Source organism: Macaca nemestrina, chromosome 7, assembly GCF_043159975.1.
Source record: "Macaca nemestrina isolate mMacNem1 chromosome 7, mMacNem.hap1, whole genome shotgun sequence".
Lineage (NCBI taxonomy): Eukaryota > Metazoa > Chordata > Mammalia > Primates > Cercopithecidae > Macaca > Macaca nemestrina.
In genome coordinates, this window is record NC_092131.1 from 40167475 (window position 1) to 40182003 (window position 14529).

Here is a 14529-nt window from a genome sequence, read left to right on the forward strand (position 1 = left end):
CATGGTCAAAGACAACAAAAGTGTTGTAAAATTATCCTATTCCCACTCCCTCAAGGTAACCCTTGTTAATAGTTTCCTGTGTATCCTTCCAGAAATTTTCCATGCAATATAAACTTGTATACCCTTTTATATATACACATGCATTATACTATATATTGAGAACTGCAGCTTGCTTTTTTCGTTTATATCCTATTATATATACAGATGTATTGTACTATAAATTGAGAACTTTTTTCACTTATCATTTTAAATAGTGCTTAGTATTCCATTGTCAAAAACACCCTGTTCATGTACATTTAAGTCTCCAGTTGTTTACTATTATAAACAGTGCTGTAGTAAACAACCTTATACATTTCTGTGCATACTTGTGTAAATATAGGATAAGCTCCTAGCAGCAGAATTACTAGATGTATGTGGATATAAAATATAGATAGATATTACCCAGTTGCCTTAAAAATAAGATAGACCAATATGTATTTCTTTTTTTCTGTAAGAGTTAATACTAAGTATTCATTGTATGCCAGATGCTGCTCTACATTCCTTATATTTGTAATTGTTCACTTATTTAATCCTCACAATACTATGAAGTAGGTCTTATTATTTTTCCCCTTTTATTTTTATTTCCTGTTTTGTTTTGTTTTGTTTTGTTTTGTTTTTTGAGATGGAGTCTCACTCTGTTGCCCAGGCTAGAGTGCAGTGGTGCGATCTCAGCTCAATGCAGCCTCCACCTCCTGGGTTCAAGCAATTCTTGTGCCTCAACCTCCTGAGTAACTGGGATTACAGGTGCGCGCTGCCACGGCCGGCTAATGTTTGTATTTTTAGTAGAGACAGGATTTTGCCATGTTGGCCAGGCTGATCTTGAACTCCTGACCTGAAGTGATCTGCCCGTCGAGGCCTCCCAAAGTGCTGGAATTACAGGCATGAGTCACTGGGCCCGGCCTCCCTTTTATTTTTAGTTGGCATGTAATAATTGTACATACTTAAGGGATACACAGTGATATTTCAATATGTTTATAAAATGTGTAATGATCAAATTGGAGTAATATCTTATCTATCACCTCAAACATTTGTCATTTCTTTGTATTGTGAACATTCAAAATCCTTTCTTCGGCCGAGCATAGTGGCTCACACCTGTAATCCCAGCATTCTGGGAGGCTGAGGCAGATGAATCACTTGAGGCAAGGGGTTCAAGACCAGCCTGGCTAACATAGTGAAACCCTGTCTCTACTAAAAATATGAAAGTTAGCTGGGTGTGGTGGTGGGCGCCCAGCTCGGGAGGCTGAGGCATGAGAATCACTTAAACCTGGGAGGCAGAGGTTGCAGTGAGCTGAGATTGTGTCACGGCACTCCAGCCTGGGTGACAGAGTGAGACTCCATCTAAAAAAAAAAAAAAATCTTTCTTCTAGCTTTTTGAGAATATATAATAGATTATAGTTAACCATATTCATCCTGCAGTGCTACAGAACAGCAGAACTGATCCCTCCTATCTAGCTCTGATTTTATATTCATTAATCACCCTCTCCCCATCCTTCTCTCCCTCCTATTATTTATAGTTCTGTAAGCTATATGTGGTTGCCTATTTGCACATACTCTCATCAGTCAGTAGTAGATTTTTTAAAACCTTCACCAGTATACTTAATATCATAATGATGTTTCATTGCTTTAGTAGTATTTTTTTAGTTTTGAGATTGAATATCTTTTCATATATTTATTGGCTGTTTATATTTTTCTGTAAACTGCCTAATGTCTAAGGTCCATTTTTCCTTAGGAATCTCTTTCATGTTGAATTGTAGAAAGCTCTTTATACATTAAGGAAAATATTTTCTCATCATGTGCTATTATTTTTTCTCTATTTTGCCTTTTGATTCCACTTATGGACTTTTCTTAGAGAAGTTAATACAGGCACATTATGCAGGAGTATTAAATTTTTAGAGAATCAAGTTTTCATTATGGCTTTTGGTGTTGATCTTTTAAAAATTAAAAGGAATTCATGAGGATTTCCCATGGGCTAAACAGTACTAGGTGTCTTGAGGGAGGTAAATGAGGCACAAGCTAGGCTTTTGACTTCAAACAATTTGTAATGTACCTGCTTAGACATTATACATGGAAAGTTTAAAGTGACCTGAGGCCCTGCTTGAAAACAGAAGAAATGTCTTAAAACAGGGTATCAGCATGACCTGCAGATGTAAGGGCAACAGATTTCATAAAGGAGTTGACTCTTGAACCAAGCTCCAGAGAATGAGTAGGCTCTAGCTAAGTGGCAACATGAAAGGTGAGCATACTGGGTGGGGTGGAGGATGCCATGAGATAAACCTTGAAGGTTGAGTTGCTAAGTCCCTTAAGCTGCTACATTAATTGGTTTGGGTCAGAAGGTAGAGTTTGCATCCACTTGACCCATTCAGTACAAGAATGCACAATCCATCATCTCTTTTCTACAGCTGTTCCTTCTAACGGGCTTCCAAACAGTGAACTGAGGGGCCTTCCTTGCATGAGGCTGAGACAGCCCCTCGAATGAGCACACTAAGAAATAGTGAGCCTCTGTTAGAAAGCTCTAGCACGTTAGGAAGCCTGGTGTTGAGAAGAGAAGAAGCTTTTTCTCTGAGACTTTGAATATCATGGTCCGTGGCCAGCCAGGTCTTAGACTTTGGTTCCCTACATTTTTTAAAAAATAGAGATAGGGTCTTGCTCTGTTGCCCAGGCTGAATTGCAGTGGCACAATCATAGCTCACTGTGACCTTGAACTCCTGGGCTCACACAATCCTTCCTGCCGCAGCCCCATGAGTAGCTGGGACTACAGATGCATGGCCCCTTGCCCAACTAATTTGTTTCTAATTTTTTGTGTAGACAGGGTCTTGCAGTGTTGCCCAGGCTGGTCTCAAACTCCTGACCTCAAGCTATCCTGCTACAATGGCCTCCCAGGGTGCTGGGATTACAGGTGTAAGCCACCACACCTAGCCAGTCGTCTGCCTTTTCAAGTGTGAGGATACCTTTTTCTATGTCGGGAAATATTGTGTCCCTACTACTTCCTGGTCATAACAGTTGTGCTTTTATTTTTTCAGAATACTGCCAGTGCTTACTGAGCAGGTGCTGATCACTGACCCCTAAAAATAACTTGAAAGTTCCTGGGGCTCTGAGACCCACAGGTTGGGAACCACTGGTATAGGCTACTGCCCAGGTGAACCCTGTTGTCATATTCAGCCCACCCTTTGCCTTTGGTCTGTAGGAGTTGTGTTTTGCTGTAGAAGGAGCAGCAGGTGTCATAGTTACTCATTGTCCTCTGTCTCTAACTACACAGATCTTGGCTGTCAAGCCAACTTCACACTTCCTACTCTGTAAGGAGCTGATGATTGACTTTCTATCTTCTTCCCAATACCTGTAGATGGCCGAGACAGAGGTTCCAACCCATCCCTGGAAAGTACAAGTAGTGAGCCGAGCACAAGTACATCAGGTATGCAGATTTCCACCAGTTGCCAACTTTGAGCAGCTTTGCCCTGGTATAGAATTGCCACACACCATGGTGTAAAGCCGGGATTGAGCAGTCAAGGTTGTTATTCAAGGTTGGCAGATGGCCAGATTTTAGCTGGGAGAAGGGAAAGGACTGTTTCATTCTCAATTTAGTTATCCAGCAACAGGGAGAAATAGAGGTAAATACTCAAAGAAGGTAGTTGGCACTTAACATCTTGTATTCAAAGATGGTAGCCTAGGTTTGCCCTTCATTTGAGGAAAAATTAAGACCTATTTACAGACCTTTTACAGAAGGACTTTGAGGAGATAAAAGTTTGGTGGTAGGTAGCAGCAATATAGCATTTCCTCAATTCCTCTTGCTTCTCTGGCCCCACGCATTCTTGTGTCCCAACAGAGGGAAGTCTGAGTGCCGTGTCTGGGCGGAATGAGCTGGACAGCAGATTGCACCCCCATCCTCAAAGTTCACTCATCCCTATGATGTTCTCCCCACCTGAGTCACTGCTGGCATCCTGCATCCTTCGTGGAAACTTTGCAGAAGCCCATCAGGTAAGGGGAGCCTGGGCCATACCTTTTCAGCCCCTGAACAACTTAGCATCAGGTAAGGCTCAGAGCATGTGCAACCAGAGCCACCTGGGAGCACTCAGGGGTCCACATCAAGCAGAAGCAGCAGAAGCAGGAGGGGGTTTCCATGTGCCCAGGCCCAGTCTTCAGCAGGGCGGATTGAAAGATACTGAATTGTTTGTGGTTCTTAACATAGCAGTGTTTTAAAAAGGTAAAAGAAAATATTCAGCCACATTCCCACCACTTAAAAACATGGAAATTTTTGTTTCTCTCCTTGACTCCTTCTCTGAACATATACATGGGTTTTTGTTTGTTTGTTTGTTTGAGATGGAGTCTTGCTCTGTTGCCCAGTCTAGAGTACAGTGCCACAATTTCTGCTCACTGCAAACTGCACCTCCCAGGTTCAAATGATTCTCCTGCCTAAGCCTCCCAAGCATCTGGGATTACAGGTGCCCACCACACCAGGCTAATTTTTATATTTTTTGTAGAGACAGGGTTTTGCCATGTTGGCCAGGCTGGTCTTGACCTCCTGACCTCAAGTGATCTACCTGCCTCAGCCTCCCAAACTACTGGGATTACAGGCATGAGCCACCGCACCCAGCCCATGTTTTTATCTAGTTTAAAATTTTAATACAATTTCCTTTTCTTGTCTTTTTTTTTTTTTATTTTTGACACAGAGATTTGCTCTTGTCACCCAGGCTGCTGGAGTGCAGTGGCGCGATCTCAGCTCACTGCAACCTCTACCTCCCATGTTCAACCGATTCTCCTGCCTCAGCCTCCCAAGTAGTTAGGATTACAGGCATGCACCACCATGTCTGGCTAATTTTTGTATTTTTAGTAGAGATAAGGTTTTGCAATGTTGGTCAGGCTGGTCTCAAACTCCTGACCTCAGGAGATCCACCCACCTTGGCATCCCAAAATGCTGGGATTACAGGCATAAGCCATTATGCCCAGTCTCAATAATAAATAGAATGCCAGTTCAATATACAAGAAGTATGGAGAGCTGGCAGACTAGAATATTTGTATTGTAGAGAGAAAATAGCATTGGAATGGTAATCAGAAAGACTCTGAACCTCTCTGAGCTTTGGTTTCCTCATTTGAAAACTGGAGTTAAATGTAATACCTGGTTTTTCTACCTCATAGGAATGTTAAGAGGATTACGTTCTAGCTGTGAGGAATATGAAATCCTCTACTGTTGATTAAACTTAATAGCATAAAACAGTACTCTTCTAATGTTTAAAACCCTCTTGGCATATTAATGATACTTTTACTGGTAGTAAAGTATTTGGTAGTTTATCTACTTAGCATGTAGGTCAGAATTGTTCTTTCATGTGAGTTCAGTTGTTGAGGAATAAATCTAGGGAACTCTAGGTGATAGGACAATTTTTACTTAACCTTCTCTGATCATTTTAGATCTTACACTTTAATGATAATTATGATCCTTGGAGGAGGATAGGACCCTCCCCAGCCCCAGCCTTTCTCTTTCTTTTCTTTTCTTTTTTTTTTTTTTTTTGAGGCAGAGACTCACTCTCTCACCCAGGCTGGAGTGCAGTGGCTCAATCTTGGCTCACTGCAATCTTTGCCTCCTGGGATCAAGCAATTCTCCTGCTTCAGCCTCCTGAGTAGCTGGGACTACAGGTGCACACCACCACTCCTGGCTAATATTTACATTTTTAGTAGAGACAGGGTTTCACCACGTTGGCCAGGCTGGTTTCAAACTCCTGACCTCAAATTATCTGCCCTCCTTGGCCTCATGAAGTGCTGGGATTACAGGCACAAGCCACCATGCCAGCCAGCCCCTCCCCAGCCTTTCTAATGCTCAAATCCAGAGGAATTAACTAGGAGTCCCATGATATTTTACCCCTAAATGTCCTCCACTTCTCCTCCTTTTCTGGAGCCATGGTCTTTTTTTTTTTTTCAGTAAAACTTTTATTTTTTGACCTGGATACAGACAGAACTAGTTGTACATATAAGAAAATACCAGAAAGTATTAACAAGAAAATAAAATTACTTTTAACCCTATAGTATGGAACAACCAATATTAAAAATTTACTTTTTTGGCCAATATTTCTCCAAAATATGTATGACTTTTATATAGCTGAGATTATTTCCAATCTAAAACTTTATATCATGCATTTTTACATTTTAATATTAGCATTTGTCTTTTAACCTTGATTTTAGTGACCTTACAATAGTCTGATCAAGTAGCTGCATTTAACCCTGTTGCTCAAGATTTAGATTATTTTTAACCTTGTAATAGTTGTAATATATAGTGCCAAGGTGATTACATTTAGGCATTAAGCCTTTTGAATTATTTTTTTAAGAAAGTTCCTCGGCCGGGCGCGGTGGCTCAAGCCTGTAATCCCAGCACTTTGGGAGGCCGAGACGGGAGGATCACGAGGTCAGGAGATCGAGACCATCTTGGCTAACACGATGAAACCCCGTCTCTACTAAAAAAAATACAAAAAACTAGCCGGGCGAGGTGGCGGGCGCCTATAGTCCCAGCTACTCGGGAGGCTGAGGCAGGAGAATGGCATAAACCCGGGACGTGGAGCTTGCAGTGAGCTGAGATTCGGCCATTGCACTCCAGCCTGGGCGACAGAGCAAGACTTCGTCTCAAAAAAAAAAAAGAAAGTTCCACATAAAAACTGCTGAGTCAAAAGATGTAAACAGTTTTAAAGCTTTATGGATTGCCAAACTGCTTTTCAAAAAAATTGTGATACTTAATGTTACACTACCTCCTGAGGATTTATTTTTGCACTCTGTTATTGTGATAGATGCAAAATGGTATTGTTCCTTAAATTCCTAGATTACTGACAAGGGAAAAAATATTTCCCCATTTATATATTAGTCATATATATTTCCTCTGAAATTGTCCACATCTTTTGCCTATTTTCTACTGAGGCTTTGGTGGTTTTCTTACTTTTATGAATTATTTTTTATAGTTGAACTGCTCTTCTAACATTCAGTGCCCTTCTGACCCTACAAAGCACAAAGACATCTTAGGGCCACAGTCTAATTGTTGGCAAGATCTCCTATCTGTGGACATTCCCTAAATCAGTGAGACCACACTCTCCCTCTCCCATGACAGGTGCTGTTCACGTTCAACCTGAAGTCCTCGCCCAGTTCAGGAGAACTGATGTTCATGGAGCGCTACCAGGAAGTGATCCAAGAACTGGCCCAAGTAGAGCACAAGATTGAAAACCAGAACTCAGATGGGGGTAGCAACACCATTCGGAGAACTGGCAGTGGCCGCTCAACTCTACAGGCCATTGGCAGTGCTGCGGCAGCAGGTCAGGCTTCCCTGCTAACAACATAAGTGGTGAGGTGGCTGGGAGAGGGGGTAAAAGGGGAGAAACCACCAAAATCCTACGCTCCTCATGAGGGTGAGCAGAAATTCAATACAGGACACCTGCCTTGAAAAACAGCAAAGCTGGTACATCCAGTTTTCCAGCTGTGCCCATCCTCCTTGCCCAGGCTGTTCACATACCACCACTCGACCTTCTGCATTAAGCTTATCCTGTGTGATTTCAACAAAGACTGTGAATGCTATTTTTAACATGTATTTTGATGGCCACTGTCTCTGGCTTCAGGAAATGGTTAGGAGTTTATTTCCTTCCCATGTAATTACTCAGGGATAAAGCATATTGTTTTACTGTTCTATTAAGTGAAGTTGAATATTAAAACGTAGGGCTGCCAGGCGCGGTGGCTCACGCCTGTAATCCCAGCACTATGGGAGGCCGAGGCGGGTGGATCATGAGGTCAGGAGATCGAGACCACTGTGAAACCCCGTCCCTACTAAAAAATACAAAAAGAAAATTAGCCGGGCGTGGTGGCAGGCGCCTGTAGTCCCAGCTACTCAGGAGGCTGAGGCAGGAAAATGGCGTGACCCAGGAGGTGGAGCTTGTAGTGAGCCGAGATTGCGCCACTGCACTCCAACCTGGGCGACAGAGCGAGACTCCATCTTAAAAAAAAAAAAAATTTAGGCCCTAGAATTCACAGATCTCAATTTCCCAACCTTGGATGCACTGCAAGAGAGCCCATCTTTTCATTATTTCTTGAAGTTGGACTCTTGTTCCACATTTTCACAACTCTTACTGACCTAGGCTCTACATACCATGGTACCATCACATATTGCTCCCTACATATTATCCCAGAAATTTTCTATGCCTATTCACAAGAATATACACACATCATTTCTGTTTTTAATATAAGTAGTCTCTTAGGACAATACTACAGTCTACCTTGCTTTTTAGCAATGTGTTCTAGAGATCTTTTCTGATTAGCACACACAGGTCTATGTCATTCTTTCTGAACTTACTTTGAGACCCCATTTGGAAGAAGCCCTCCCTCATCTGGACCACTCTGAGTTTCTCTTGGTCTTCCTTTCATGCCACTGTTTTGAAGCTATAAGAGCGGGCCATAATGATAGTGCTAGTATACATAGAAGATACTCTGTGCACATGAACCTCAAACAATTTTAAAGTAACTACTTTACCTAATAAAAGTTGTAGTGAGAATTCTTTTCACCCCTTGCTTTTTATTCCACTGCTGGGTGGCCAGGAATGGTGTTTTACTCTATCTCTGACGTGACCGACAAGCTGCTCAGCACCTCTGGAGACCCCATCCCCACGCTCCAGGAGGACTTTTGGATAAGCACGACTCTAGTGGAGCCCACTGCTCCCCTGAGAGAGGTTCTGGAAGACCTCAGCCCCCCTGCCATGGCTACATTTGACCTAGCTTGCTCTCAGTGCCAGCTCTGGAAAACCTGCAAGCAGCTTTTGGAGACGGCTGAACGGCGTTTGAATAGTAGCCTTGAAAGGCGGGGTGAGTGTGCTGTGTTAGCTGTATCCCTTCATTCTTAAATGAGATGCGTTTCTGAGAGTCTTGATAAATTGTCCAGGAAGAAAGCAGTTATTGGAGGAGGCAGATGGTGAATGGATTATGAAATTTTGTCACATACAATCTGATGGCATAAATACAGTCTGTTGAGAGACAAAATAGACATAGCAATTTGGGGAAATTCTTTATTGAATTATAGGTGAATTCAAAGGAGAAATATGCATTTTAAAATGGTGTCAATGGAATTTGAGCCTTAAGACTGCATGCCCTCTCCTTGGTGAACTTCACTTAACCTGAAACCTGAGACCATCTTGAATTTGTAATCCAGGTGTAAGGGAAAACTGAATGAGTCACAGTTGGAGGGAAATCATACCTTGAGGTCAATAATAGTGCAGAATATGCATACGGAATTCTTAGAGAAATCAGGTATGTGAAGGTAGAATTAGGCAACGTTCTACTCCCCATACCTGTCCTTGCTACTTGCACCAAACACTGGAAGGACTGAGTAGTGGAGGAGAAAGGAACCTGTTCTGCCTCAGTAATATAGAGGGAGAAGTAGTGAATAGGTTATGATATGAGTAGCCCCTTGTGTCTGGGGTCCCCAAGCCCACCCCCAGGTTCGGTGATTCTCTAGAAGAACTCTCAAGAATCAGCCTATCATCATAGAGCAAAGATTTATTTCAGCAAATGGATACAAAGAAAAATCAGCAAAGTAAAAAGGCTCATAGGATAAAATCTGGAGGAAACGAGGTGCAAGCTTCCGAGAGTCCTCTGCCTGTAGAGTCACCCAGGGCATGCCTATGCCTATTTCTCCAGCAATGAGTTGTGCCAGCAAGGTGTTGTATATAGGGAAGCTCATTAGAGACTCAAGGCCTGAGGTTTGTTGTTGTTGTTGTTGTTTTATTGTTATTGTTGTTGTTTTTTGAGATGGAATCTCGCTCTGTCCCCCAGGCTGCAGTGCAGTGGCTCAATCTTGGTTCACTGCTTACTGCAACTTCCACCTCCTGGGTTCAAGTGATTCTCCTGCCTCAGCCTCCCGAGTAGTTGGGATTACGGGCACGTGGTACCACACCCGGCTAATTTTTGTGTATTTAGTAGAGACAGGGTTTCACCATGTTGGTCAGGCTGGTCTCAAACTCCTGACCTCATGATCCGCCTGCCTCAGCCTCCTAAAGTGCTGGGATTACAGGCGTGAGCCACTGCACCCAGCCACCCAAGGTTTTTTTTTTTTGAGGACTGGTGACAAAAACACCCTCTGCGTAGCATGTAGCAAATTCCAGGTTCCCAAAAGGCAAGCAGGTGTTCAGCATAAACTACATTGTACAAAGAGTTTAGGGCCAGTGAGCCACTGTCACTGTTTAAGGAAAGTTTTATATCAGCATAGGAAACTTCTTACCAGTCAAGTCCACAGTGCCAGCCAAGGGCCAGCCTTGCAAGCAGATGTTCTAAGGATAGCAGTGTCAAGCCTGCTGTTTAACTCTTTTCTCTACACCCCTCCAAATCACCTCTGAGCTGTTGGTTAAAATGTCCTTTAATGTTTACATTACCTTCAAAGAAAGTACACAGTGGCTTATACAATGCTGTTTTTGTCCAGTGATCTGCCCTTCCCCTCATCTAATACTTATATCCTGAAATAAAATATTATTCAAGCTCATAATCACTGAAACAGTTCAGGTCAATCAATAAGGAATTTTTTTTTATTTTTTGTGGGTGCATAGTCTGTGTATATATTTATGGAGTATATGAGATTTTTTGGTACAGGCACTCAATGCTTAACAATCACATCATGGAAAATTGAGTATCCATCCCCTCAAGCATTTAGCCTTTGTGTTACAAACAAGCTAGTTAGACTCTTTTAGTCATTTTTAAATGTGCAATTGAATTATTATTCACTATAGCCCCCATGTTGTGCTATTAAATACTAGGTCTTATTCATTGTTTCTAACTTTTTTTTTTTTTTTTGAGACAGAGTCTCACTCTGCCACCCAGGCTGGAGTGCAGTGGCACCATCTCGGCTCACTGCAGCCTCTGCCTCCTGGGTTCAGGTGATTCTCCTGTCTCAGCCCTCCACCTTGCCCTCCAGTAACTAGAACAACAGGGTGGGCCACCATGCCCATCTAATTTTTGTATCTTTAGTAGAGAAGGGGTTTCACCATCCACCCACCTCGGCCTCCCAAAGTGCTGGGATTACAGGTGTGAGCCACCACACCCAGCCTCTAACTGTTTTTTATACTCATTAACCATCTCCATCTTCCCCCACCCATTACTACCTTCCCAGCCTCTGGTAACCATCCTTCTATTCTCTAGCTCCATGAATTCAGTTATTTTTATTTTTAGATCCCACACATAAGTGAGAACATGTGGTGTTTGTCCTTCTGTGCCTGGCTTATTTCACTGAACACAATGATCTTCAGTTCTATCCATGTTGTTGCTCATGACAAGATCTGATTCTTTTCTATGGCTGAATAGTACTCCATTGTGTAAATATATCACATTTTCTTTATCCATTCATCTGCTGATGGACACTGAGGTTGCTTCAAACTCTTGGCTATTGTGAACAGTGCTGCAAGAAACATGGGAGTGCAAATATCTCTTCAATATACTGATTTAGGAATTAATTTAGTGACTACTGTGTTTCCAGATTATCCTGAGCATATGGGAGTATAGGAGAGATGTAAGGAATAATCTGTGTCCATTAAGTTGTTTATAGTGTGGTTGGAGTGTGAAGATACCACTTAAAGCAATTAAAGAAGACATGTGATCCCCACTCAAATTCACAGCTGAGGGCAGTACCAAGGCAAATCCATTTGGCTTGGGACAGCAATTCCATAGGAGTGCCAGAGATTCTGAATCTTCTGATGTTGTTGACAGCTGAGGCATCTTGCCAGCAGCAGTCCTAGAATCTCAGGCATGAAATAAGCCAAGTATACTGGTTGTCACCCAAAATAGCACAGCATATATTTCCTCCTTAATATTGGAGAGGATAAAATTTCACAGGTAAATATAGGACTGAGTGCCAATCTCTGAAAACATTTCTTTTTTTTTTTTTTTTTTTTTTTTTTTTGGCATTCCCTCTTCCTTCATCTATTTCCAGGTCGACGGATAGACCACGTACTCCTAAATGCTGATGGCATTCGAGGTTTTCCAGTTGTTCTTCAGCAAATCAGTAAGATTCTCAATTATCTGCTTATGTCAGCCAGTCAAACCAAATCAGGTGAGTTGCTTTTTTCTCTTTTCTTCTTCTGGACCTGGAACATTAGGTCAGCAGCAGACTTTACTTTTTCTTTCTCATTTGCTTTCCATAGAGAGTGTGGAAGAAAAGGGAGGAGGCCCTCCACGGTGCAGCATCACTGAACTGCTTCAGATGTGCTGGCCCAGCCTAACCGAGGACTGTGTTGCCAGCCACACCACCCTCTCCCAGCAGCAAGATCAGGTCCTTCAGTCACTGAGAGAGGCACTAGAGCTGCCAGGTATAAGGCTGTCTGCTTGGGAACAAATAAAAGCCGAACTGGGGAAAGGAAACAGCTGAGAGTAATGAAGCACTTTGGAGCAGAGGCTTGGACTCCAGAGCTGGGCTCTACCATTCCTTTAGTTAGCCAGGGCATGCCTCAATGTCTCATAACTTAACTTCACCTGTTTTCCCACCTCTCAATTGAAAGAATGGTGAACACTCCATTAGCTGATACATTTTTCTCATGATGAATGAGAAATATAGCCAGCAGATGCTCAGTAAATACTGATGAACCCTTCCGCAAAAGATTGCTGTGTTCTTCATAAAGTTGTTCCACCCCAGAGACAAGGATAAAAACAGAACTATATACACCAGAGCAATTTTATACACTCCAGACTCAAAGCTCTTCCTGGCTGAGAATCACTTGTCCAAGTGACTGACTTGGGATTTTATATTTGCCTTGTAAGTGTAGTGCCCAGGCCATCAGATGCCCCAGGCAGTGCATAGGAGGCCCAGTTCACATATCCAGTCAGAAATTGACCCAAAGCTGGACTCACAGACTAAAGCCTGTGTCCTTTCTCCTGCCATCCTCCTCTCAGAGCCCAGGACTCCTCCACTGTCTTCCCTGGTGGAGCAGGCAGCCCAGAAAGCTCCAGAGGCAGAGGCCCACCCTGTGCAGATCCAGACTCAGCTCCTCCAGAAGAACCTGGGCAAACAGACCCCAGCAGGCAGCAGACAGATGGACTACTTGGGCACCTTCTTCAGTTACTGCAGCACCCTTGCTGCAGTTCTCCTTCAAAGTTTGAGCTCTGAGCCTGGTAGGTAGCAAGAAAGAGGCAATAGATTCATGGCAGCTGCAAGTGTTCAGGCCAAGGAAGAGAAAAGACGCACGATTAAAAGACTCTGGATACAGTAGTAGCCAAGAACAGTAGATTTCTAAGGTCCTCCTCTCTTATTCATCTCTGGCTATTTTACTCATCTTTATGCTAGTATAACTGTATGGGAGTACTCAATTAATTTTCTTGGAATTAGTGACTCAAAAATATCTCTGTCAGACCTGTGGTCCACTGTGGATTTGAGGGGCCAGCAGAGGAATCGAGTCTCTGATATGAGTACCAGATTCTTTCTTAAGTTCACAGAGTAAGTACCACATGCACTTCAGTCGGGTTGAAGAGAGCAGGAGTTAGCTGTCTGTGGCTAGACGTGCCCACTGAAGTTCATCTGGGATTGGAAGTCTTTAGAGCAGTGGTAAGATATAGATAAACTTGTGGTCAGGTTCATGTTGAGAATACCCTTTACCTAGAATGAATTAACAGAAGGATCTCAATACTGTCTTCATCTTGACACTGTACTTTTTTCTCGATTCTGGGAAACAGGGCTCTGAACTCTTGTAGTCAGTGGTGCAAACAAATACCATGTTCTTTACCTTTGCAGATCATGTGGAGGTCAAGGTAGGAAATCCCTTTGTTCTGCTGCAACAGAGCTCTTCCCAACTGGTGTCACATCTCCTGTTTGAAAGACAAGTTCCCCCAGAGAGGTAGGAGCCACCTCCATGCAAGTCAGTCAGCCATGGGCCTTCCTAATGATTTCATCAAGATAGCCAAGGGCTCAGTGCATTGGTGCTTGGGTTAGTACAGAGAGTGGGGATTTCTTCCAGACTGAATCTTTTATTCTTACACAACTCTGTGAAAACGTAATGTGCCTTGTTTCCTGCTTTCTCTCTCAATACCTCTAGCATGTATATTGTTAAGTATGAAATCAATGGGTGACTCTGCACTTTATAAATAGGCAAAAATCCAAAAATTCGATAACATGATAGTTGATTAGACTGTAGGAAAACAGCATTCTCAGAGAATGCAAGTGTGACATAAATTTGTACAGCCTCCATAGGAAGGCAGTTTGTCAATATTTATTAAAATTGCAAATTCATATGCCCTTTGATTTAGCAATCCAGTTTGGACAATGTATCCTACAGCTTTATTATACATAAGTGATTTATGTGCAAAATCATTTCATTGCAATCTTGTATATAGTACCAACAGATTAGAAAATTCATTGTCCACTAACAGGAGCCTAGTTATGGTTCATCTGTATAATGGAATACTATGTAACTGCAAAAACTTTGAGGGTCCTCTCTATAGAGGGATATGGATAGATCTCGCAGATGTGCTCAGTGAAAACACAAAGGGCAGAGCAGTATGTCTAATAGG

General features: G+C 42.5%; 1 protein-coding gene across 5 annotated transcripts in view; it reads left to right on the forward strand.

The window, feature by feature from the left end:
• LOC105472872 (zinc finger FYVE-type containing 26) overlaps window positions 1-14529 on the forward strand; it is a 68032-nt gene that overhangs the window by 18162 nt on the left and 35341 nt on the right. For all 5 annotated transcript variants that reach the window (XM_011726428.3, XM_011726429.3, XM_011726431.3 and 2 more), the window contains 8 exons: window positions 3380-3448; window positions 3860-4011; window positions 7118-7319; window positions 8590-8853; window positions 11963-12082; window positions 12174-12338; window positions 12919-13137; window positions 13754-13856. In XM_011726428.3, the coding sequence (XP_011724730.2) occupies window positions 3380-3448; window positions 3860-4011; window positions 7118-7319; window positions 8590-8853; window positions 11963-12082; window positions 12174-12338; window positions 12919-13137; window positions 13754-13856 (1294 nt within the window). The remainder of the gene's footprint in view (window positions 1-3379; window positions 3449-3859; window positions 4012-7117; window positions 7320-8589; window positions 8854-11962; window positions 12083-12173; window positions 12339-12918; window positions 13138-13753; window positions 13857-14529) is intronic.